The sequence below is a fragment of the Strix aluco genome, chromosome 4 (genome assembly GCF_031877795.1).
Source record: "Strix aluco isolate bStrAlu1 chromosome 4, bStrAlu1.hap1, whole genome shotgun sequence".
Lineage (NCBI taxonomy): Eukaryota > Metazoa > Chordata > Aves > Strigiformes > Strigidae > Strix > Strix aluco.
This window is the reverse complement of record NC_133934.1, coordinates 111739385-111765732: the sequence shown is the minus strand read 5'-3', so window position 1 is coordinate 111765732 and position 26348 is coordinate 111739385. Positions and strand designations below refer to the sequence as shown.

Here is a 26348-nt window from a genome sequence, read left to right as displayed (position 1 = left end):
TGTAACCCGTGTCTGCTTCTGAGAAGAAAAACTGCTTCATCAGATAAAGCAACAGGAAGCTGCTGTTGGATACACCAATGAGGCAACAGCTCACACGTCTCATTTTTTTTTTGGCCTCTTTTTGTTTTTTATACCCTGTTAATCTAAACTTATCCATGGGAAAAAAGGCAACATAGTTACGTAGAAGTATGCACAAAGGATGGTATTAACCTTGGTAAATCTAGGAATACTTTTAGTAAATTCATAAAAGTTTTACTGAAAATATTGCCTAATTACACGAGTGGAGTATATTACAAACCTCTTATCTAGGACACAATACATTCTGCAGAGAAACCACTCCACAGAAATAAAATACTGTAGAGTATATGTGTATTTATTTGTGTTTACTTGTATATGTTCAAAACATTGGGTCTTTTTTTGACTGAAGGACTTGTCACTAGCCTTTCCCAATAAATTTATCACAGAATCAAACAAGAATCCACCTAAGAAGAGTCCATAAAAATACATCACAACGACTTTAGGAGTTTGTGCCAAAAGAATTAATTATTTTCAGAATTTGTATTACTGTTTTTTCCCGTTCGCTTACTGATGGGAGGAAGTTTGTGAACAGTTCTAGTTAACAAAGGATAACAGAATTTTATGCACTGCAACAGGTTATGTATTTATATATTTTTATATAAACTGAATCTGAGGTTGGATGTGGCTTTCACAGGAGTGATTCTTTTAACAGATAATTCCATTGAATTAGGCAGGTGGAAAATTGTTACATCAGCAGAGTTTCTCTTTTACCTCTGTGATCAGAATAATTTACTGTGTGCTCTGAATTTTGTCTTAAATTCTGTTTGGAACGATTCAATTCTGCTTCTAAGAAACTGGGTACAATTTAACTTTAAATGTACATCTATTGGGTAACACATAAACTGGCATGTTTGATGATTCAGATGCTAAAGAGAAATGAAACTGATGAGCAAATTTAAAAGCTCTAAAATAGGACATACTGACTTCCTTGAGAACAATACCAGGCAGCTCTATAATATTTAACCACTGGATGCAGAGATTTGGTTCCTTCTTTTTTCCAGCCAGGGCACGACTTTTTCATCCACAGCTTTTCTACTGATGGGCTTGTTAGATTAAGCCTAAATTATCAAATCATTCTATACTTGTATCATAGCCCCCTTCAGTTTGGTGAAAGGGAGGCTTTCCAGCCACTTAGATTAGATTAGAGTTAGATTAATTTCTAAAATAAATTTCAGTCAAACTTTTATTTTCACTGAGAGATAAGTTGTTAGACAAAGACCTGTTTTATCACTTTTAACCTGCCTTTTCCTAACATGGTACCTAAGAACAATGTCTGGTGAGCTGGTTCTGCTGTTCTGTTGAGGATTCCTATACTTCACTGAAGAAAAAGCAGTTCTTATCATTATTAGAAATAGAGAAACATAGTTGATAACATTTCTACAGTTCTTCGCTATAACAACTGATAGTGCGACTGAAAAGATCAAAGGAAGCAAGAAGGGAGATGATACATTTACACATTCTGGAAGTAAAGCTATATGCAAAAGGCAACTCTTCACAGTGTCCATATGTAACAATTGAATTTCTTATGCAAGCAGCACATTTTTTCCAGGGTTTTTTTTGAGATCTGGACATACACAGTATCTCAAATCAGTCAATCTCAGAACACCAGGTGTTCTTTGGTTTGGCTCAGATTAAAGTACTATCAAGAAAGAACAACTGATATAGAAAAGTATTAACGGTGGAAAATTATCTACAAAAGAAGCAATGATTAAGTCCTCAATAATTTTATTGGTTATATCTAGGCTTACAAAGGGTCCAGATCACATGTCCTTGGGTTACAGACACAGGTGTAAAGAAAAAAAAACAGGTAAAAAGCAAAGTTGATATTCCTAATGCAGAATAAAAGTACTCGGAGTCCCACCAAAATATGCTCTTCTTTCCACCAACACAATGTTTTTCTATAGTAACTGAAAAGGGGAGGTACTCAGCACATCACGAGTTTTGAAAGCTGACACTTTTAGGCTCCTGTGAGTGAATAAGAGGCTGAAGCCTTCTACCTGGAATAAATTGGTGCATTAAGAAATTATCAAAATTAGTCAATTAATAATTCATGATGGTTTTGCAAACCTTCCAGGTGTGCAAAGCTGTATAGTCTGCTGGAACAAATGTGAATGATGACAATAATTCTACCTCTATCATTGACTCACAGTAGCCTTGAGGAAGTCACTCTGTCCTTCTGCATGTAATAATGACATTGTATAGCTCATTTGGGTGTGAGCAGGTTCATTAGTTAATGCTTAATATTGCTGTAAATTGTAAATTGTTTTGTGAGTGTTTGGTATTGTTATTAAAAAAGAAATAAACAGGAAACGTCAGCCAGGTAATGTCATCACTGAGACATTAGATCCCTCAATGGCATGGACAAGAGAGGCAGTGGCTCGAATAACAGCATTCTTTATGGACGGAAACATGCAAAACCTGGTCTTTTCCACAGCTCTAACACACTGCCTGCATGACATCAGCCACTGCATCTCCCAGTGTCTCCTTCCTCCTGTAAGCACATGGAGCATCACCTCTGTCAACACTGAGGTCAGCAGGCAGTTTTCCTTTAAGGATTTTTTATAGGTTAATCAAGGTGATCACCAGTCTCCTGATTACTTTTCCTCTGAGACAGATCCTTTCATCTGCTGGAGCCTGCGGGAACACCCTGGCTACCCTCACAGAAACTTTTGGCATGTGGCACAGCACCATCTCAGCTGGTCCTGTTTTTATGCAGCTGCCCTGCAGTGTGCCCCACGAAGGCTGTAAAACAGAAAGGCTTGTTCAGCCCTGCTAGTGGTACAAGTCAAACACATTCAGGATCCCTCTCTGGGGTCGTGCTGACGCAGTTGCGGATCTAACTGGGGCCGACGGGGATTCTCAGTGAAGCCCGGGAAACAGCCAGCACCCTCTCCGGGGCAGGGCTTCTCCGGGCCTAGCCCTGTGTCCCAGGGCCACTCCCTGCCTGTTGCCGTGCAACCAATCAAAGGTCTTTCTCACAATGCGGCGAAGTTTTCTCCTTCAAAGTGCCCATTTTTGCCTACTTTACGAGGGATCTAGTGGCAGCCTGAGAGCGGGGCAAGACCAGGAAACTGGCTGCAGCATGCTCGCGAGGCCTGGGAAATGAGAGATTCACCATTCCTCTCGCAGGAAAATTGCCGTGCCTTGCCAGAGGCCCCGAAAAAAAGGTCACTTTGGTGTAGCTCTCACAACCTGGCTGCTCATGCTACACTAAACGCAATTTCCCTGTGTGTTCCCAGAGAAACCCTGTCCAGCCGTGATGCCCGCACCCGCCTCGCCTCAGGGCCCGCCAGCTTTCCACGCCCAAGATGGCTCCACAATAGCTTCACTAGCTATTCCGTGCCCAATTCCATCCTGGCGGTACGCTTCCCACCAGCTCTAACTTGCCTTGCCCTTTCTCAAAATGGAAACGACTAACTTCAAGCGGGGGGCGTCACCCGTAAGGGCTGAAAGCCTTCTCCTCCTCCTCTCGCCTTTCCCTTGAGCAAAATGGCGGCGGAGGGTGCTCAGGCCCCGCCCCCAGGTGATTGCCAGGGTGTGCGGTCACGTGACACTCGGGGCCGGGTGGGGGCGTGTTGCTGTAGGGACGGGACGGGACGGGACGGGACGGGACGGGACGGGACGCTGCGGGCGGCGCGGAAGAAAACAGAACGGAACGGAACGGGTGTTATGGGGAGCGTGGCTCTGCTGTGGGGCTGGCTCCTGCTTGGCTGCAGCTGGGGCCCGGGGCTCCCCGGGGTCGGTGCCGCTGCGCTCTCGACGGCCACCTACGTGCTGGACGATGCCGGCGGGCTGGGCAGGCAGTTCGACGGGATCGGGGCTGTCAGCGGCGGCGGGGTGAGCGGTGCCGGCGGACGTGGGGGCTCCTCCGGTGCTGTGCTGTGGTGCGGGGCGGCCGTTGCAATGGTCACTTGGGCGGGGGATTCCCTCAGTGGGAATGTTCGGTGGCCTCAGTGCGGGCCCTCGAGGTTTCGGCGGGGCCTGGGCCGGGGGGTGTCTCTGAGGGGAGCCGTAAGGGCTGGGGCAGCTCTGAGGGGAGCCATGAGAGGTGGGGGAGAGGAGAACTCTGAGTGGAACTGTGAGGGCGGAGGGGGTGGGGGGACGTGAGCGGGGCCCTGACCGGGGGTCCTGGAGGCCCTGGGGGGAGCTGTGGGTAGTGGTCCTGGCTGCGAGGAGAGCTGGAGCTGGGCCTAGCTTTGTGCCTGTCCCCTGGTGAGCTGCGCGGTGGCTCTTTCTCATCAGGCTGCTTGGAGTGCCGGGCACCAGCCACCTACTCAGTGCTGCTGGAGGAGAGCTAAGCCAGGGTGGGATTTTTCTGTAGAGGGAGGGTCTTTCTAGCTACTTGTCTCTATGATTTTTAAAATGCTGGATGAGCCAACAACGAGGTGTATGCTTTCCTGTGGTCCAACCATCAGAGTTGTGAGATCCTGTGAGTTCTTATCCATACTTGGACTTTGAGTTGCTTTCCTTGACCTCCTGCCTCTGTGCCCCATGAGCTCCTGTTGCCTTTGGTATACAGTGAACCAAAGCAGGGAGATCTGAGTACAGCAGAACTGGTGCTGGGAGAGAGCTGCACTTTGCTTGCAATAACTCCTTGAGATGTCTTTGTTTCTCTATTCTCTGGACTTTCTTTGCAGTAAATTTCAGGTAACTGGAGTACAAGGCAATTGCAATCTATGAAACCAGAAATGTGCAGCTGAAGGGTTACAAAAGAGTTTTTGTAGGGGCTTAGCTGAGTTCCCAGTGCTATAATTATTTTTGTAGGTTTATTAGCTATGTCAAGGCCCTAGACTGACAAAGTGGGATGTACTTACATGTTTGAAAGTTAGGTTTTCATGTTTTCATGTTTTCTTTCCATTTTAGGCCACATCTAGACTCCTGGTGAACTACCAAGAACCTTATCGCTCCCAGATTTTAGATTACCTATTCAAGGTAAAGTTGGTTTCACTGCTAAAATAATGTCTAATTTCATGCAGAATTTCCTATTGTGTAAGGCTGGAGCTCCTATAGTATATTCAGTACTACTTGAAATTAGACAAAATCCCATCTTGAAAAACATCTACTTTTAATGTTGATTTTTATCAGAACCTTAAATTTTAGGTGTTGATTTTGAAAACCAGCATGTTGTTCAGGAGCCTTTTTCTTCAAATTATTATGGAAATTCCTTTTATGTTTTCACAATGTTTTAAAAAATATGTTTTCAACATATTTTGGTCATCCCTGTGGGCTTAACAAAAAACTATTTAATGATAAATAGTTTTTGTGGCTAAAATGAGGGGTTTAGGTGTTCATAGTAATTGCAGGAAGTGGGTCTTTAAGACAGTTTTGATTTTTTTTTTTTTTTTTTTTTTACAATACAGATAGATTCACATAATGAGAAAATGACTGTGCCTACTGCATCATTTCAATAGCATATCCATTCCAAACTAGTCTCAAGTGTAAGTATAGGCACTCTAGAATGTGAGAACATTATTGGTTTGTAAACTCCTTTAGTTAGCAAGTGTAGCCTGTGGAGTTAACCAACTTAATATATGGTAAGATTATTGCACTGGACAGTAATAACTTGTTTTGCTTTTGGCACTGTAAATTACTCTGCTGGAAGAGGATGTCATGTCACTTTCAAGTAGTGTAATCCAGATGGCTGGAGGCAAATAATTTACTGTGTCATTTAAAGAATTGGTTTTAAAGGGTAGAGTAAGGCATAAGGTGTGACTGGGGAATCAAAACCTGTGTTTTTTGGAGACCGAAGCTGTGTGTTACGAGTTTTCTGAAGGAACGAATAGGCATGTGGAAAAAGAAAATCTAGCTGAGAGATCATGATTTTTCAAAGAATTTTTGACATGTTCTATCAGCAAAACCTCTTAAGCTGTCATGAGATACCTGGGGGGAGTATACCTTGCCTCATTCTCCCTGTCTTTTAATGTCAGTCAACTTTCATGATGGGAATGGGAGAGCAAATGTGTTAGAAGCTTAAAGTCAGAAATGTCAGGAAGAGAAATGGTAATTTGGGAGTTTTGCTTCTTATTTAAAAACAAATAAAAAAATCCAAAACTTGAAAGCCAAGCAAACTATCATCTATGCAGCATATTTTTTAAATCAGACTTCATACTCACATCTTAAAACTTTTTTTTGGATACCAAAATTATACTTGGGTATTCCGTGGAGGAGGCCAGCTCATTAGTGGTTATTAAAATAATGATGAGTTGTAACATCTGGCTCAAGCAACTCTTAAGCCACTAATGGTTGGAAGAACATACTAGGAGTAAGATCACCAGTATGAGCTTGAATTTTATATTCTGCTCCACCAGTCAGATGCTAGGGGAAGAGGATAGTGGTTTAGGTAGCCATTTATTTTCCAGTGTGATGTTTTTTTTTTTCTCTCTTGCCTTTCCGCCTGTAGTTAGCAGATTATTTCTGACCCATATGTATGCTCTTTCACATTAGCAGTATAACCCTTTACATAAAAGAATAAATTATTTGCAGAAATATTAACTTCAATAATTTGACTTTAAAAGAAAACAAACTTGACTTCTAATAACATTAAAAATACTGTCACGTTCCTCATATAGCCCACGTTCTACTTTAAGAGCACTTCAGAATTTTCTTGAGCATAACCAATTTAAAATCTGCACAGCTGGGAAGAAGTGTTGTTAATGCTTCAAGAGTCCGTGAAACTGACTCAAGATAAGAAAATCTTGCTTGATTTTCTTTTGGAGCAGAATTTTGTATTATTTCTCATTGCATTATAATGTGTTTGAAAAAAAAAATTGAATTTTTAACATCCTCAAAATTGTACACTTCTTTATAGCATTCTTCTTGTTAACAGCAGGATTCTGTTTGTTTTTCTGTTTTTTTTTTCTAGCCAAATTTTGGTGCTTCTTTACATATCCTCAAAGTAGAGATCGGAGGTGATGGGCAATCAACAGGTATGGATTTTGCGTAAGCAGGGTTTAACTTTCCGTTGCAGTGATGCTGTAAGTCATGTGTCCTGCACGTGCCACTTTAGTGGAAGCATGGAGATGCATTCTGTAGTTGTACTGAAGTTGCAGAAAAACATAAACACTGTCTGCTAACTCACAGAAGAGAAATTTACGCTACCGTTCTGGAGACAGTTCTCACTGTCTCACTGTCGTATGGTTTATAGGTTGCATTCTAGAGCAAATGAGTTCATTTTTTTTCCCCCCAAGATGAAGGAAGCTCTAGTAGCTTTCTGAATTGCAGAGCATTTCTGAAACACCAGTTTTGCAATACAAACTGTAAAACTTGTGTAGGACTAGGTAGTTTGTCTTAAAAGCATGAAAATGCAAAAACAGTTGGTCAGAAGCAATAGTGTTTCTTTAGTTTAATGAGCTGCTGCATTTCACTGGAATGGCATTGTCTGTTTTGGTTTTTTTTTTTTTTTTTTGCTTGGCCACAGTTGCAAATGAGAATGTCTTGGTGTAATTTGCCTAACCTACTATATTTACATATAGGAGAAACTGTTTAGTAACTGTTTGTGATTGGAAGCTGATAAGCAGTAACTAGACTACAGTTTGTATCTCTTCTTCTTTTTTTTTTTTTTTTTTTTTTTGTCCCCAGAAGGGGGGGACAAGGATAGATTTAAAGCAGACTCAGTTAATAAAGAGAAAGTGTATCATCTGTCTTTGTGGCATTTGGTATCTATTTTTTTAAATGTCTGTGTTTGTTTAATTAGATATTGTTATTGTTTTTCATTCTTCGGTTTACTTTCCTTAAGAAAAATTAATATGGTGAAGAGTATTATACTGGGTTTAAGAGCTCAGTATTTGGTCAATAAATTGCTGGTTAGAAGAGAATGGAATCATCTTCATGCACGCACAGACTTTCTTTTCAAACACTCATTGCTGGCTAAGGAGAATGTTACATACTTCTGTGATGGCTTTCCAGATTTTAGGAGGAGAACTGTAAGATGCATATGTCTTAACACAGTAGTCTGCAGCTCTTATTCTGACCTCAGAGGTGTGATCAGGAGTCTAAGTTTGGAATTTAATTGTTCTAGGTCTCTGACAAATAGAACTTCCAAACACTCAGGTGTTAGTAAGCTAAAAAAAAAAAAATCCTATTTTCTGTAATGAAATGTGCAGTTTCAGCAAGCATCATATAAAAAAAAAATTGTCATCAGAAGAGATCTCTTCTGATGAGAGAACAATTAGGCATAAGTAATTGTTGCAGTTGCGTGCACAAGTTATTAACTGTCTTTTGTGTGTAATGACTTCTTATGCAATACTGACTCTTTTGCACCTTTCTAGTTTGTGTGCCTGACAGAATTCAGTGCATAGCCTTCAATTTCAAAAGCTCTTCCTACAGTCACAAAACACCATGTAAATTATAAACTGCCACTGAAAAACTTAATGTCAGTTCCTTCCTTTTTCTCTCCCTTGACTTGCTTTGCACAGAAGAAACAAACTATAACCTTCTTTTGTTTGCTTTTTGGTTCAGCTATAACCTGCTTCTACAAATGTTTTGGTTTTTTTTTCCCCCTCCGGGTATTAACGTTGTAATTTTCCTAGTGGTTGTTGTGACCAAGATAATCATAAATATAAAGTTAGTATTATCATAGCTAGGGGTATAAAATGTTCAATAGTTAATCACATTCTGATGTTAAAAGCAGACATAGTCCCTTAAAAATAAAAAAATAGTAATTTTTTGCTAAGTTAATATACTAAGAATGAAGACAGGCAAGTATTATCTGTTCCCTCCCACTACTCATTTTGCTTTGAAATACATACCAAAGAATATGTGAACCATGCTGGAGTTATGTGCTTGCATACTATGGCAGTGAGCAATACAGAAAACTTTATAATGTGTAACAGCTTATGACACAGAAGATAATTGTGAGCTACCTGTCTCTTTCCTTCCTAGATGGTACTGAACCCTCCCACATGCACTATGCAAATGATGAGAACTACTTCCGGGGCTACGAATGGTGGCTGATGAAAGAAGCTAAAAAGAGGAACCCCAAAATTAAACTGATTGGTAAATTGCTTCAAGCTTTAGGATTTAAATGCTTTTCCTCCCCCTAACTAAATTACATATCTGACCCTTAATTAGCATGTTCATTTTAATGGGAATATGTGTTGATGTTGCAGTAGACAAAGTACAATATCTAATATTTGGTAAGCTTGCCTTGATGCTTCACTTAAACTTACTTATTTTAGGTTGTTACAGTAGCACAACACTCTTATGTTGTGCTATTCTAACAAGTAGCATAGCAAGAATGTATGTAGCAAGTAGCATAGGATAAGAAATTAATCATTTGCTTGTATCAAGTAACATTAATGCTCAGACTGTATCACAGCAATGAACATAAATGATCATGAGAGGCTGAGTTTCTGAATAGTAGAGTAAAAAATTTTGGAGGGATATAGTAAACTTACAGGAAGTATAAATCTGTAAATCTTATATGCACTAAATTCAATTATATGTTCTTATTACAAACCCATCACCCCCTCCCCTCTATAGTGGTTCTTGTCTTACCTCTGATGTACATAGTTGAGTTGTAGGAGGACTTTCCCGTCTCCCTGTTTTGATTGTGGGCTGTGTGTGTGGTGTGACAGTACAAATGTGGAACCCTAGATTTTAATTGAAACACTTTACAAAATACATTTCACGTGAAACAAGGTAAGAATCTATCAATTAAAGTATCTAATGCCCCCTCTTCCAGGGTTCAGGCTTTGTCATATCCAGCCACAAGGCATGACTTGGTGCAGGATTTGCTAGTCAGGTTCTGTTAGACAGGCACTGTGACAAGCAGTACGCTTGCCATGTATGACTAATGGTCATTATTAATAACCTCCCTCTTCCTTCAGATCAAGCTCTCAACAAAGGAAGGAGGGTTTGCCTTTGAATTAGCCTATGGTGTCTTATTCAAAGTCAGCTGGAAACTTAGCAGGATCTGGTTAGGTTAATTGGTTGGTTTTATTTACTCAAGATCCAGTAAAGAGCTGAGACTCGAAAAAGCTTTCACGTGATCCTAATCTTTCTTTATTATGATCAGATCATCACTACTTCTGAAATTCATATTCAGGAGGTTGACAATTTCTGGTGTTTAGTATTGATCCTTTGTCTATAACTTTGTAAATTTTTATCCTAAAATCTTTGGAATTTTAAACCTGTTAGAGCTAATGCCACACAATTTAAGGATTGTATGTAGTCAGTTGCTGTCTAGTACTGAAGGTTTTCTAGCCAAAAAAAAAGGCAGCTACAAATAAGTTATGTTTCATTGTCTTCACTGGAACTATGTGAATTTGAAGTGCATATCTGCTCCTTCATTTTAGGTAGAACAAATTACAGCTTGCTATTGAACCTTAGTGAATAATATAGACCAACCACTTTACCTTATTAATTTGTTTTTCTTCTCTCTTTCTAGGATTACCTTGGACGTTTCCAGCATGGATAGGAAAGGGTGAAAACTGGCCCTATGACTATCCAGATGTCACTGCTTACTATATTGTTTCTTGGATATTGGGAGCTAAACAGTATCATGATTTGGACATTGATTACGTTGGGGTCAGTAAAATTTAATCTCCTGTGTGTTTTATTTATCTGAATTCCTAAGATCTTGGTCTTGACTCTTGTTGTCAATTACTGGAGGAGTGGTATGGGAAAATAAATTGTTTTGTAATTGCAATTCTGGCTTTTTCTATTGCAAGGGGAAAGGCAGAAGTTATATTAGTTTATAGTCTTTCTGCAGTAGTGGCCATTAAAGCAGAACCAGTGTAAAATGGCTAGTCTCCTGCCTTTCCATTTCTAGAACAAAGTTAGCAGAGAACTTGAGAATTCTGAAATCTGTTCAAGTCTTGGACTTGTCATTTTCTGCCTTGCTTGTTCTGCTCGGGTTTCAGCAGTTACCAGCTAATAAAAAGCATTAGTTAAGACAGAGTTTGTGAAAGTCAGCTAACATGATGACATAAAATATGGTCACCATTTTGCAGAAGGCCAATCCTCTTCAACTTCTTCCATTTTTGCCTGCATTATTTATAGCGGGTAAAGGTGCATGCGTTACAGCATATTATAACTACTGTATTGTGTTACTGTGCAATATATGGAAGTAGTGAATGTATGTCTGAGAAAAATGTCGTAACTTGGAGATGAGAGAGAGAAGCAGACAATCTGGAAAAACACTTTTCGAGTTCATTGACTGAGATTCAACTTATTTTTTTTTTTCTTCTGATTAAAATAATGTCTGGCTAGGATTCTTCTCAAATCAGTCCCACACTTACTGAAACACTTATTTTTGACTTCTCAGTGTTTTGATAGGAGACAGTTTAACTGCAGAAAAGCTGAAAATCACTTCAGCAGTCCAGAGCAAAGCTTCTGAAACTATGGTTTCCATCCCCCAAAGGAAGTCTGACCTTTCTGCTGTAATGTGGAAGGTATATCTGATGTATATCTCCTCTGGAATGCATCCCCCTTGATGCTGCTGACTTATTTCAGCTGTGTCAGTCTTACACTTTGGGTAACACAGTGATGCTTCAGCAGTTCAGTTGAGGGGGGAACAACTTGCTATGCTCTTAGAGTAGAAAGTAAGTTCTGCACTCCATGTATTTGAGTAATATCTGGCTTCTGAGTTGTTACTTCACAGAGATTGGCCTTCTGAATTATATACTTGTAAGAAAAGAAAATTTCTGCTTCTACAGGCAATGTGGTAACATTGCATATTGTCTGTTTTCTTTGTGGGTGTAATCTGACATACAGGAAAACTGAGGTCTGTGAAGACTCAGAAACTGTCAAAACAATTTTAATGCTGTTCTGATTCTACATTGTTAGCCTTTACTGCTCTTTTGGTTTATAGCATGTGTTACATATCATTATTTGCTTTATGATGAAATTAGCCTTTCAGTAAGTAACTTTTTGATTGGCTTATTGCTGAAGTTGCATATTAGTACTTACAGAAAGATTTAGGAATATCAAAGTCAAATGGACATATCCTACCTGCAGGAAACTGCTTGTACATGGTTGGGTAATCTACACCTGCAGTGGGATACTTTCACCTTTACTGGTGAATGTGAGTCACAGTGTTCATGTGATTAGAAGAAAAGAAAGTAAAAAGACTTCTGACTCTGAATTTTATTGGCCAGGGTATTTGGTAGAAAGGAAGACCAACATTCCCACTTTTGAATTTTGAGCAGTGTTAAGCTTAAACACTCTTTCTATAAAAGATGAAAATCCAGAGCAACAGAAATGAGATCATTCTGTGTCTGTTTACCTAAACTATGCTGAATCTCTCTTCTGTTCAGGTATGGATATAGTCCTGTGTAAATTAGAAAGGATTGTCAGTGTCATTAAACAACTCCCTGAAACTGTAGGCAATTGTTTAAGTAACTTATTCTAGCTCTCCTGTGTCAGTGCATGGCAACAGGGTCCATTCATTAGGACTACACCTTGAGGCCACAATGTGTTTGTCAGTGATTGCTAACAAACTGCAGAGCCATTGGTAAGAATGTCGTTTAACGCTGCTATCATTGTAGAGCTCAAGCAGCAATAGAGTTCCTTTCAGCAAGAAGGCAATCACTTGACCTTAGAGATAGATAAACAACCAGCTATTTTGAAGTTTCATACACAATTTTCCCCTGAAGAGCTGATAACAAAACAACCAGAGCACTTTGCTCTAGCAAACTGAAACCATGGAGTTTATTAATGGGTTGTATAATCTTGCATATACATAAATAAAATCTTTCATTATACATCAGCATATCCCGATTTTTCTAAATGGCTTTTTACTTTTCCTTTATAGATATGGAATGAAAGGGCATTTAGTAGCAAATATATTAAGGTATGTATTTTTTCTTATTTCTCTAAAGTTTGTCTGTTGTTATATGTAAACAATTAGCTTTTCTGAATTTGCCTAGGAAAGGGACCTTAATCCTGCAACCACTTCACTTGCTAAACTCTGTTTCTTGTAGTTGCAGGCATGGAATGGTAACAGGATCAGATCTCTAGATCTCTTCTTTTTTGTGTGTGTGTTTGAAACTTATTTTGAACTGTAAGTGTGTCAGTGTATGCTGAATGTTTAGGGCCTCCATGTTGTAATGGAAGCTCCAGTTGATGCTACTGAAATCATACAAATTCATCGTCTTTATACTGGCTTGGGTAGAGTTATAAGTCCAAGATCTAGAATTACTTAAAACTCTGTAGCAAAGTTCCAGTGGATATAATATCCTTAAATTATTGCTATAAGACTCCAGGTTCTTATTTTATGGTAAATGTAATAAAGGTTCTGTGTTTCTAGCTGTGCAAAATTCAGTACCTCCTGTCCTAAAAGAGTTGGAGGAACACAGTATTTCACATAACCAACCTTGCCATATCTAATATCTCTCACTGCTCCCTGCCCCTGCTGCCCTCCTTTGAAAGCTCGCTTCTGTTTGTTATGTTGAAGTGAAATCTTAAGTACAAGCTTCTGCTTTGTTCATTTCCATGTTGCTGCTTTGAGGCAAAGAAGCAATAGCATTACCTCTTCAAAGCAAATAAGAGTTAAACTGAGTGTGTAGAAAAACAGCTTTTTTTTTTTTTTTTAATAACTCAGCAGGGATTGGATCCCATCTGCTTAAAATTAGTCAGTTAGTGGCTATTAGAAAAGTTTCGGTTCTTACACTTTGTGTACCCTGGATGAGGTTAGTCACATCATTTGTCCTTGGCAACTTCCGTAGTTATTTCGTTCAATGATTAGTTTTAGTAGAATGATACAAGAAATGGCATACAACAGTTAAACTTGACATTGCAATAAGAACAAAAAAAGTATTGTTAAGTATCTTTCATGAGGCTGGCATATATAAAATTCTGCCTGCTCCTGAAAACTGAGAATTCTCTCTGGTAAAAACATTTCTTTTAAAAGTTAGATTTCCTAGAATGTAGAATTGGGTGAATACCCATATAGCTGTTTCCTGTGATTTATTCAGTGCTTTGACTGAGGGAGGGCAAGAAGCTCTGTGCTGGTGATGTACCTTGTAAGAAGAAAGAGGAATACCTTATATCCAGCTGTATGGGTTTCTTGTTAAAAAATACGTTAATCAACCATGTATTTTAAACTGATTTACTGGGTTCACTGTCACCACAGTAACTTAGTTTCCAAGTCTTATCACACCTTAGACCAAATTCTCTTATGTATACTTTACTCCACAGCTAATTTCATTAAAGGTATTTTCTAGATTCTGACTTATGTAGGCTACTAGGCCATTAGCTCCTTTTGGACACAAAGGTTTGGCACTAAAGTTTTTGAGTGACTTACAAAATCCCTTCCCAAGAAAACAAAAATACCCTGAAGTGTGACACAGCAGGATATCTTGGCATCTGTGTCAGGGTGTCTTGTTTCTTTGGGCATGTTAAGTAACAAAACTCTGGTGGATGTGTAGATGCTTCAGATTTTGCTAGTGAAGCTACTTAAATCCCTGACTAAACTTGTTCTGTGGGTATGCTTAGAATCCTCTTAAAATATCCTGGCCCATTGTGTGTTCACAAACCGTAGCCTAACACTTTTTTTAAAGCTAGGAGACTAGTTCATAGGGTGCTGTCTTTATTACAAAAAACTCTCAGGGACTAGAAGTTTTCTGTTATATTTACCCTCAGGCAATGTGGGTTCCAGGCTTTTCTTTTTCAAAAAGAAAAGTGGTTCACTAATTGGGTATAGGCTAATGGAGAAATCACTAAGGATACTAGTAGTATCCTAAAGGATAATCTTAATCACAGGTAAGTTATGCTGGTAGGGGAGCAGGGGGAAATGTGTGTGTGGACTTTAAGGCAAAATCTCTAGTTGTTCAGTATGTATGTTGTAGAAGCAAAACCAAACAGAACTGAAAACACTTGTTTGCAGGCTGGAATAAAACAATGCAAGTAAGATGGAAGATAAATAGACTTTTTTTTTGTTCAGCTGCAAGGTTTATTTCTTCACTGACAAGATGTTGCTTGGAATGCCTGTGAGACTGAACACTGTGTAAAAAAGAATCATCAGAGAAGGCAGATCTTACTATAAATAAAATACTCATTTTATTTCCCTATATCACTAATTTGCTCCTTTTTTAGAACTGTTTTTCTGTCTTTCTGTAGGTTTTGTAAGAAATAGAAATGTTCTATTTTGCTCAGTTCTGTGTCATGTCACCTGAAGGCTTTCTTATCTGTTTGTCTTGGCTTTCTAATATGGGGAGAACAAATGTGGAGAACAGGCTGTTGAGTGTAGTTGCAGCATTCTACTTGTTAGCTTTTTAAATGCTGTTGAATTGGGACTAAGCTTTTGGCTTCTAGACCTAAATGTTTAGTTTAAAATTTGATCTTAAAATCACCCAAATATTTGCTGATTTCCTCCACTGTACATTAATTGATATAAGGTTTTTTATTTAACACCTGTTTTACCATTCATTCTTTTGCACTCTGCAGTGTTGTGTGGCATCTATTCTCTAATCAGCACAATAGTTCTATTTACAGTCTGCCATTTTTAAAAAGGTCTATTTACTGAAGTGTGCTGTTGCACACCAAATATTTTCTGTAATGTCTGACAAATACATAACATTGATAAGCTCTTAGTTATCTTGCCAAATTTTTACTTGTAAGAAGTTACTTTAGTTACTTCATCCACTAAGACACTAGTTATGTTTCTTAATAAGTAGAAAAAAATGATAAAAGAAATGATGGTTCTGTTGCATATAAATTCTTATTCAAGGAGATCATATTCTTCCAATTATATTTTTAAATACCATCATCTTAAACTAACCCTAAAATTTAAGGAGTATCTTTATATAAACACGAATACTGGATGTGGGGGAACCATTCTCCGTATGTTGTTATGGAGTGCATTTTGAGTGTCGACAGTTCTGTGTCCTTGGTACTTATCTTTCAGCATGGAATTTTCGCAGCCTTTCTAGTAATTGTGTTCTCCTGAACTCTCTCTATGGTTAGGCAGTTTTTCTGAATGTCTAGCTAGCTAGAAAGCTTTAAAGTAAGTATTTCTACCATTATGAATTTTTCTTCTGGTAAACTTTATGCTTCAAAGGCTTCAAGCAGCTGAACAGAACTTCATTGCCACTTTTCTTGTTTTTAGTAAGTTTTCTGTCCTTTAGATCTAGGCTTTCATTGTCACCAACACTTGGACTTTGCTTTATGTCCTTATTTGACTACATGTCAAAATAGAAATGCTTCCTAATCTTCACATTGCTGGAGGGCTATTACAAGAAGTTATTTAAGGATTCATGCCTCCTGATCTTCAAATGGTTGAAAAAATCTTTCTAATGCATGCATGCCTACATACAGCACATGGTACATCATTTCTTTATATCCAAGATTGGAAAAAAGGATTTTAAACTGTGGACTGATGTCCTTTTTCAGATGCAACTTTTATGTGGAAGCTGCTGAAAATACTTTTTTAAAATTTTTTTTTCTTATTGAGTGTTCAGATAAAACATGCTTGTATAAACTGGCCCTGTATAAGCCTGGTTCATTCTTAACTGTTAGAACTGGGTATATTTGTCTAAGAAATTCCATAGGCAGATGTGGGAGGTTTATCATCTTTGACAGTGAAATATTAAGGAGAAGCTGGAAAGACAGAATAGGAATTCTCTTCTGCTGGTGTGTTTGAATTCAAAGTTGACTGCCCTCAGCTTTGTTTTTTAATATGCAGTTCCAGTTCTATGCATTACATTCCTGAAAATTAGTGAGACATACAAGAGCCAAGTACTGGGTAAACTTAAATATCAGACAATTACAACATCAATTTTTTTTTTTTTTTGTTCAATAAAATAGCCTATGAAAAGAATGCTTAGGGGCTCTTCACTTAAAAAGGACAGATGTTAAGCAAAGATTTCTGTTCCTGTAGAGAACTGCACGGTTACAAGGTCTTTTGTATTTTAAAACTTCAGTCCCTGTTTTCTCAATATACTTGTTTTGGGTTCAGGTTAACTTTCACCTCTGATGACTTGTGGAGGTACGTCTGCTTCCACATTCTAGCCAGACATCATTTTTAGATCAACTTAGTGTGGCTGACTTAATGATAAATCCATTACTCATATGTAATGAATTACATGCATGCAATGGATGGAATCAGTATGTTCAGAGTGTCTGAGTGGAGTATATGTATGCACAAGGGGTGTCAAAAGTAATCCAAGTGATGAGAAGCCCATTTTTGTGTAATGGCTATCTGAATGTAAAAATAGTTATCATTAACTTTGTCTTCGTTGTTGTTATGGCTCTTCTTTGAGAAGTGAGAACTTTTCTTATCCATCTTGGTCTGAAGACAAATGCTTCCACTGATGACTTCTACAGTTCTTAAATTGTTTTCAGTCTTAAATTTTCATGTTGCCCAATTGATGAAGGCTGTACTTTAAGTGGTGTTATCTGTTGCTAAGGTACTTCGACAATCTTTGGACAGACTGGGTCTAAGGAACGTTGGCATCATCGCTGCAGATGGAGATTGGAACATTTCAAAGGAGATGATAGTTGATCCCTATCTTAACGATGCTGTTGAGGTAGTTGGGTAAGTGTGGGAGAAGGGAGGAGTTTTATACATTGCTTATTGCTTCATTTCTGTAAGTCAGTCTTCATCTTCATTTTGAGAAGTCATATATTCTTAGTTCATGCTTTCTAGTTATTCCCAGTTCTTTCATCATCATGTACAGTGGTGACTGATGACATCTTTCCTGTCTTCCTCTCTTCTTTCAGTTTAGTACCTGTGTAATGTAACCTTACCACTCTTCCATCATTTATTTCAAGTGTTCAGTTAGGAGCTATCTTTTCAGCTTCTTATCTTAGCACTAGCAAATGACAGGAGACTTCTAGCTAATCTGCATATGTATCTTAAAGGCAAAAAACCTTAGGACTGAATTCTTGGTCTGCAGTCAGTTTTAATTTCAGGTGAATTTGAACTTTCATACTGGAACTTACCAGCTTGGGACTCCCTATGCTTGCATTATTCCCTGTTACGTGTACTTTGCTCGAGATTTTTCTGGTCATGTCCTAAAGCTAGGAGTTTTTTGCTTATATCTGATAACAGATAGTATTAGAAGTGCACAGACATACAGTAAAGTATCCAAAATTTGTTTTTAAACTAATACAACCTATCTCAATTTTAGCAGCTAGGAATGCCCACTGTTGTAGTTCTAGTGAATGGCAACTTGATTGTTTGTCTGCACTCTTGCTCCATAATACACTTTCTTACTACCTTGCTTTTGTCAACTGGTTTGATACTTATTCTGCTGCTCTTGCTTTCTTGCTAATCTCCAATTTCTTAAAACTGTAGATGGGTTTTTAAAAATTATGGTATGTTCCCAGTGGAAATGACCTATATGTGTATAAATTGTTTAGTTGTGTTACGTTTGTTAACTTGCTTAACTCTGTTGTTCATATCACATTAAGGTTAACATACTTGTGGTCACTGGTGTACTGTTTATCCTCATCTATATGTAAGGGTGTGTGATATGCTTATAATTGTTTAAACTAATGCATGGTTCAGAGGTTATAGCAGGCCAGTTAAGTGGGGATTTTATAAAGAAACTGCTTTCATATATGTTGAGTTTGTAAAGACTGATCACCTGGAAGTGGCTGCCTGAGAAATACCAATTATAATGCCAGCACTGAGTAACTCATTTGGTTTAAAAACTTAACTTCCTTAAGTTAGGCAAGACTTGCACCTCAGCAAGTTATAGTGCATTAGGGAATGTTTTAGTTACGATTTCTGTGCTAATGAAGTTGTCAGAATGAATGCACTCGGTGTGTATAGTTCTTACTTTAAGAGCTTGACAGAATCGAGGCTAGGAGTCCTGGTTTTGTTTGTAGCCTTTAGGACCACAGACATGTTTTAGTTGTTCTTTAAGATGATTGTCAGTGTTTTTTCTTGAATGCCATATGGATTTTTTTCCCTAACTCCCCCACCCCTGCTGATCACACACAATAAAGAGTTAGGAGAATATTTCCTGTGCAGTAGTGTTGTTATCTATCAAGAAGTTATGGTTAATGCAAAATGAGAACACCATGTTTCTCAGTCAATGCTGACTTTAAGGCACCAACTACCAGAGTTCTTGCTGACCTAGAAAAAGATAATAGTATTTAGGTATCTGTCCTTCAAATGCCCAGGGTCAGAAAGTTGCAAAAAGTACACTGTGTCTGTATGTCTCTTAGACAACTGTGTCTAGTTCTTTGCAAAATCTGCTAGTCAAATCTGTTTTCCTAAATAGTCTTAAATTCTCTTCTGAGAAATCCTTTCCTGTACGTTGTTCTATAATGGCTCTTCAAGTATAACCCTCTCTGTGACTTTTTCTTAGTTCTTCTATTTTGGAATGGAAACCTGCAATTATATTGTATTGTTTAGAAAATATCAAGATAATTGAAATGATTGCTTTGACATCCATCCACAAAAAGTAACTGACCTTTCCCTTTCTTTGTGTTTCCTTTTATTTTCTTTTTTCCTTTCCTTTCTTTTTCGCAGTTGGTAATTTTTACCTTGATACTGTTGCTCCCCGTGGAGCTTTATCCATGCCTAAAATACCATTTGCAATCTGAAGCATATCTAAGGTAGATTTAAGATAAAGTTCCTATGTCTGTTTTTTTCCCTCCATATTTGCTGTCTGCCAGCTTGTGATTTGAAAGATGGAGGACTTTATCTTAGAATGAAGGTGACCAAGCTGTTATCATTTAGTGTGTTTCAGTTTCATTGGTTGAAGGAGTGGTCTTCCTGAACATATGGCTTGCCATCATTTCATACCAATGAGTTGCAGCACTTGCCACTGAAAACAGGAATTTTGTTAGAAGAAAAAAAAAGAAAAAAGCCTTTATCTGCTACTAAATCAAATTACCTAGAATTCATAAAGTGCTTGAAAATGGAAAAAAAGAATTGTAATATAGTTTGCTCAAGTCTTAAACTGTGTTATGCTTACTTATTTTGTTTGCAAGACTATCTTCACTACTGTCTTCCTATGTTATTTTGACGGGTGCTATTTCTGTGTTTGTATCGTATATACATACTTCCAGGATATGTTATGGCTCAGTACTACATCTTCTGTGTTAGACATGGATTTTGTGTACTGTGTTTAACAAAGCCTATAGACCCCATAGCTTAAATAATTAAGAACTATGCAAAAAACATTTTCAATTTGTCTACTTCTACATAAACAGGAAAAAAATATTGTGGAAAACGTTCAAGTCTGATTGTGTATTGGCATAGAGGCCTTTAAGAAGGGACATGCCGAATAGAGCTATCTTTGACTTGTAAGTCATTATTAGTGGACAGTAATTGTATGCTGGGTTGTGGAAAAAAATCTGCCTCCTTCAGTTTTTATTTACCAGACAACAAATCATGTTTTATTTCTAGTTGATGTAGCATGAATCTTTTCTAATACAACGATCAAATAGCAGAAAGGATTGCTGCCATTTCAATTTCTTTTTTACGTATCTCCTAGTGTCATTTAAAAAAAATTTAAAATCATGGTAAGTCTTAATGAACAAAGAAGATGAGTGACGTATTTAAGAGGTATTTGTCAATGACTATGGGTTTTATGTAAGGAGTTCTTGTTCTGTTGATTTTCATAGTTAATGTAGTTGCAACATTAGAAGAATCATTAGTCTTATGATCCAGGAATGCTTTCTCAGTTCAATAGGCAGAACAAGTTCAGTTCACTGTTAATTGCTCTTTCTGAGGTAGAAGACATTTGCTGTAAGAGTGAAAGATGAATTGACTTGTCTAAGACTATGCTAAACTGGTAGAAGAATAAAGATTAATTATAGAAAATACTGTCTTCTGGATTTGTTTTATGATTTTGGGCCATGCTACTTTTGCCATCGTTTTAAACAGGATTTTTGTATTACATAGTTCAAAGCACAAGCTAGAAAATTAATTTTGGATTTATGTAACTGGTCTTAAGATACAATGTTTGTATTAAAACAATAGATTTTACTGGTAGAACAACTTTGTCTTTTTTATGTCTTATTCCTGGGGATATTATCTGTAATTAGATAGAATTATTGACTAACTTGGTTTGCAGAGGACCTCTGGAAGTCATCTGGTTAAACCCCCCTGCATCAAGCAGGTGCAATTAGATAATGGTGCTGAGGCTTGTTCAGCTTTAATATCTTCACAACTCCTTTGGGCAACTTATTCCATGTGTTCGACCATACTCATGGTCTTTTTTTTTTTTTTTTTTTTTTAATTTTTATTTTTCAAGTTCTTAACTGAATTTTTCATCAGTCCACAGCCTGCACTGTTGCAAGGGGTTATTCTGCCCCAGGTGTAGGACTTCATGTTTGCATCTGTTGAACCTGAGGTTCTTGTCAGCCTGTTTTTTCCAGTCTGTTAGTTCCCTCTAAGTAACAGCCCTCCTTTTCAGCATATAACCGTTGTTGTGGGTTAACCCTAGTAGGCAGCTCAGCCCCACACAGCCACTTGTTCACTTCCCCCCCAGGTGGGATGGAGGGGAGAATTTAGAAGGCTGAAAGTGAGAAAACTGGTGGGTTGAGATAAAGACAGCTTAATAAGGAAGGCAAAAGCTGTTGCAAGCAAAGCAAACTGTGAACTTCCTGAGTTTTGTTAAAGACATCAAACAGTGTTGGCCCTAATATCAGCCTATGAGGACATTGCTAGCAATCTGCACCCTGGTTGGACTTTTCTATCCACCTTGGTGGGAGTGTTTGCTAAAGTCAAGGTAGATGACATCCACTGATTTAACCTTGCCTGCACAGATAGTCATCTTGTAGAAAGCCCTTGGTAAATCCATGCTGCCATTCCCAGTCATCCTCCTATGCTTCTTGTGCTTGGAAATGGCTTCCAGGAAGACTTGCTCTGTAACCTTCCTGGGGCCTGAGGCTAGACTGATGGGCCTGTAGTTTCTCAGATCCTCGTTCTTGAAGACAGGCATTAAAACTGTTTTTCTCTAGTCATCAGGAACCTCCCCTAATTGCTAAATACTTTAGCCTTTGTATGTATGTTAAGTGTGCAAACCAAATACTGCCTTAATCTAATGCAAGATGTAACAGGAAAATACAGTGCAGAAGTAATGCTAACATTGTGTTCAGACAAAGTTCTTAAGACTTTGGGCAGGAAGTCTGGATGTTTTAGGCTACTGTAAGACTGCACATAAGCTAGTTCAGATTTTGATCTGTGGGGAAAAAAAATCTTGCAGCACTGTTTCCTGCAGGTAGTGTTCCTTGTTAGAGAAGATTATGTATTGTAGAAATGCACAGAATGATTTGAAGATAGTTCCGCCCTTGATGTTATCTGAATTTACAGCAAACACTGTTTAGGGGACCTCTGGACCTGAGGAAACTATGTCAATAGACTTGGTCTTACGTGACATTTTAGATTTGTTTCCTTAACTTTCAAGGCTTAAAATGTCTCTAGGGAAGTGTACAGTGGTTGCAATTTTAGAACTTGAAATAAAATTCAGTGGAGTAATAAGGTGTGTATGTGTCTGGGGTTTTTCTCATTTCTTGTGTGTGTTGTGTTTAGAAAGAGCTGATTCATTTGTATTGCTTCACTTTTAAGCTGAAATAGTTGATTAGCAGGGAGAATAGGGGGCATAGACTCCTTTTCTTAGTTAAATGTTTACTGTGCTTTCACAAGGTTTGTAAGTTATAATTCAGTTGTCCTTGTGCTGTATGTGGTCCTTGTAACCTAACCCGCAGCATTGTAACATCTAAGTGGCTCATCTGAAAATAGAGTATCTTGCATGAAATGTGATATACTTTGTCTTTATCTGCAGTTTTTTGTGTGTAAGAAAATAAGAACCAAATGTTTTTGATTTTTCCTTTTGTCATATACTTCGGGGTTGGCATGGTAGAGAAAGAAGGTGTCCTTCTTTGAAGGCATTTTCTGCTTGAAAATCTACTACATTTTGTTTGGTGTTAACAGTTTTTGTCCAAGTTGTAAAAACAGAACTGAAATGTGATTTGGTTTTGAAATATGTTCAAATAGTTCTGAAAAAGATGCTGCCTTTCCCAGTATAAATTTTTGACAATTTGAAAACCAATTATTTTATTTGTGCCTTCTCTCTGTTCTTTGCTTTCCTTTTTTTTTTCCCAAGCTGTTGAGATACACATTGGATAAGCACGATCTGCAGCAGGTGAGGATCATAGCCAGCGATAGACTGTGGGAGCCCATTTCCTTTGTCTTGCTGCTTGACTCTGAGCTCCGTGGAGTGGTCGATGTGATTGGGTAGGGGGTTCTCTCTTTTTTTTTCTTGCTTGGTGTTTTGTTCACAGTTTGTTTTCATCCTGCTTATTTATAACTAGCACAGACAAAGCTTTACCTCTATACTTTTACTTGCAATGGAAGGGGTTGATACTATAATCTTTCTTACTAACCCACATCAAATCACATGGGCTGTTGTCCTGGTGACAGCCTCAACCTTAATTGAATTATGAGTCTCCTATTATGTGGAGGATTCCTATTGGTTGTGGTTGCACTTTTGATGAATTGAAGGTTTTTTGAACAACTGTTTGTCCTGAGGGTTGTTTTGGTTCCTGTATTTGGTATGCAAGAAGTGCTTTAGCTTTACAGCTTTGTATGCAGCCTTGTATTACTGACTTCCACTGGTCTGTTACAGAAGTAGGTGCTATCCAGAAATGAATTGGGGCTATCATTCCTTTTTTTAGTTCCAATAATGTCTTCGTTCTTAGTTCCCATTTTGTTTTGATGGGAAGGTTGTGTTTGAAAAGCATGCAACCAGCTGACTTGTTTTTCTTGTTCTGTGTTTCATCATATGATGCTAATATTTTGCAGAAGTTGTGACTGAATTTGAGGTTGATTACTGACTTGTCTGCTGAATGGAAATGTGTATAGGACTTGCTCATTAACTTGTATTTCTACAGTAGCTCTAAATTTTAATTACTAGGTTCCATAAGATTGCCGGACCCAATCACAGTCTTCAAATGTGGCGGTTCCTCAGTTCAACTTGAGTCTTTTTCATTCATCTTTATGTATCTGACCCACAGGAGGTGTATAAATTAAGGCTTTCCCTCCAGATATAGACAGGCAGTCAGTGCTGCTCCCCAACCGCCAGATCAATCCCTCCCCCCATTCTGAACAACAAAAAGTATCCTGACAGTTGTTTTGTGAATGGAGTCTTGGATAATGTGTGGATCAAGTGAAAGCAATTGTGAACTCACTCTGACCAGATGCAAATTCACTGTAGTTACTGTGATCCCAACGTAGTGAGCATGCTTCCTTTCTCTTTTTTTGTCAGCTACAAGCATGCACCCAGAGTCAGTTCCTGAAACGGAACTGTTTTTACACTGTCTCAGTTAGTAGTTGCTTAACCTTGCAAGTGTAAGTTTTACATCCCTACTCTGAATCAGTCTTAAGAGGGAGATGAAATACTGTTTTGTGTAATGGATAATTGCTTGGCTACTGGACATTTAGAGGTCCACATCTCATCATGGTATCTTAAAAAAGAAAGCCAACTATTTTTTTTTTAATTTGAAACTATAAAAAGTGTTTCAGATAGGCAGGATTTTACATGACTGTACATAAAATCAATTTTGGACTTGGCAATGTGATTCGTGATCTGTGAGGTCTCTCATTAGACAAGCTGGATGGGAGATTAGCTGAAGCTGCTGCTTTTATTTTGCACTATGTGCATGCAGGCTTGATCTGCAAGATATTTTAAGGGCCAGGAATTAGAGGGAGCCCTGGTGACACAATGTAAAACTAATAATAGATGTTCACCCTCATAGGAATGACCCAGGTCACCAAGGCTCTTTATAATGTGATATTTCCAAACAGCTTCTCAGAGCTGTTACAGTTGCATCAATTTTACCAGTGAAATGAAATGTAATGAATTATAAACAAGTATTATTCCTACTTTGAACACATTTAAATTACAGTGTACCTCTTGAAAACAATGTTTTTCAAGGATAGGCTTGCAAATTCCATGGTTACTCATAGTAGTACTTTATATGTGCTACTTTGTAACACAGTTAAACCAGTTAGATTTTTGCAGCTATACAGTTACGAGATCAAGCTATTCTGACTCTACATGTTGAAAATCCCCTCCCCCCCCCGATTCCTGCTGTTAATTGAAAGAAAAGAGGAAGTGTTTAGAAAGTGTCAGTGAGTTTAGGGGTAACAACTTTCATTTTCACCTGATATAAATTTAGTATGCTGTTAGGTGACAACTCATAGTCTTTTTGGCGAGAAGCATCAGTGTTCTTAACCAGATCTGTTCTAAACACACATTTGGTTGAATGCAAGTGGTGCAGAAAACCAATCCTTTTGAAGAAATTTGTTAGATCTAATTATACTCAGGTTAACAACCTAAGAAAAACATGATGTTGTGATGTTACTGCCTGTAGTAGTGGGAATTCAAACTGTCCCAAGTCCCTCCCAGGTCTGTGTGCTGATACAGAATGAGAAGTAGGTTGACAATTTATGTTTTCTAGAGATGTTTCTGAGAACTAGATTTTAAAGTTTTCATAGGTAGTGCTTTTATGCAAAGCTTCATTGTAGTCATGGTATTATATAGGCTGACCTTTTTTAAGATTTATTTAATTTCTACAGCCTTGTACTGATTCATGAGAGAAAAATGGTGGAGAAAACTGCTATTCTATCCTGATTTCCCCCTTCTTCCCCTTTCAGCCATTGCTATATGCAAAACAAAAAATAAAGTTTTTTGTTAATTTGGTTTTTAGCTAAGTTATCCAGATGAAGTCACTGTGGACAATTGTGCAAAGCAGCATTTGCAATCCATAAATAGGTTTGCTTAATTAATGCTACTTTCTTAATATATCTGATTTAGTTTAGCTGCCCTACATAGGGAACTGTGGATTTTTTTCCCATTGGAGTTACATTGCTCCTTCATCTGCTGTGTAAAACGCACTTAATCTCATACTAGTTAATATTTTAAAAATACTTTGTTACCACTGTAACAGCTAGAGGCCCTGATGATGAACCAACCATCTGCTGGTTCCAGAGAGATTGAAAGGAGGAGGGAACAATGAAAATATTTTTTTAGTAAATGACAGTGGATTCAAGAATGCAAACACTGATAGTAATAGCTCTTGGTAAAGTCTTCTCTTGCAGTGATAAGAGGTTTAAACTTATGTGTCACTCTTGTTGTAATTTTGTTCCTACTATTCCTTTCATTACCTTTTCTCCACCAAGATCCATTCTTTTTCCCCCTTTCATGATATACATAGCTTTTTCATCTCTCATTGAGATGGTCTTCTGTTATAGTGTGTCAGGCTTTCTGCTCTTTTGAGCAGAGAATCTAAAATCCCACTGCTTCTTCTGAAGCATCACATCTGTAAAAATGATGCATAAACTCTAGTCCAGTTCATTTTTTCAG

At 38.0% G+C, this 26348-nt stretch overlaps 1 protein-coding gene across 6 annotated transcripts in view; it reads left to right on the top strand.

The window, feature by feature from the left end:
* The first annotated feature begins 3688 nt into the window (after window positions 1–3688).
* GALC (galactosylceramidase) overlaps window positions 3689–26348 on the top strand; it is a 40780-nt gene continuing 18120 nt past the window's right edge. For 3 of the 6 annotated variants that reach the window (XR_012623323.1, XM_074824882.1, XM_074824887.1), the window contains exons 1-7: window positions 3689–3915; window positions 4942–5010; window positions 6941–7004; window positions 8959–9072; window positions 10466–10605; window positions 12833–12871; window positions 23088–23218. Coding sequence is in view for 5 of the 6 variants with exons in the window: in XM_074824882.1 (XP_074680983.1) it covers window positions 3748–3915; window positions 4942–5010; window positions 6941–7004; window positions 8959–9072; window positions 10466–10605; window positions 12833–12871; window positions 23088–23218 (725 nt within the window). In the remaining variant the exon portion in view is untranslated. Of the gene's footprint in view, window positions 3916–4941; window positions 5011–6940; window positions 7005–8958; window positions 9073–10465; window positions 10606–11344; window positions 11472–12832; window positions 12872–17426; window positions 17555–23087; window positions 23219–26348 lie in introns of those variants that run through there. The other 3 variants (XM_074824883.1, XM_074824884.1, XM_074824885.1) reach the window with 3 other exon arrangements.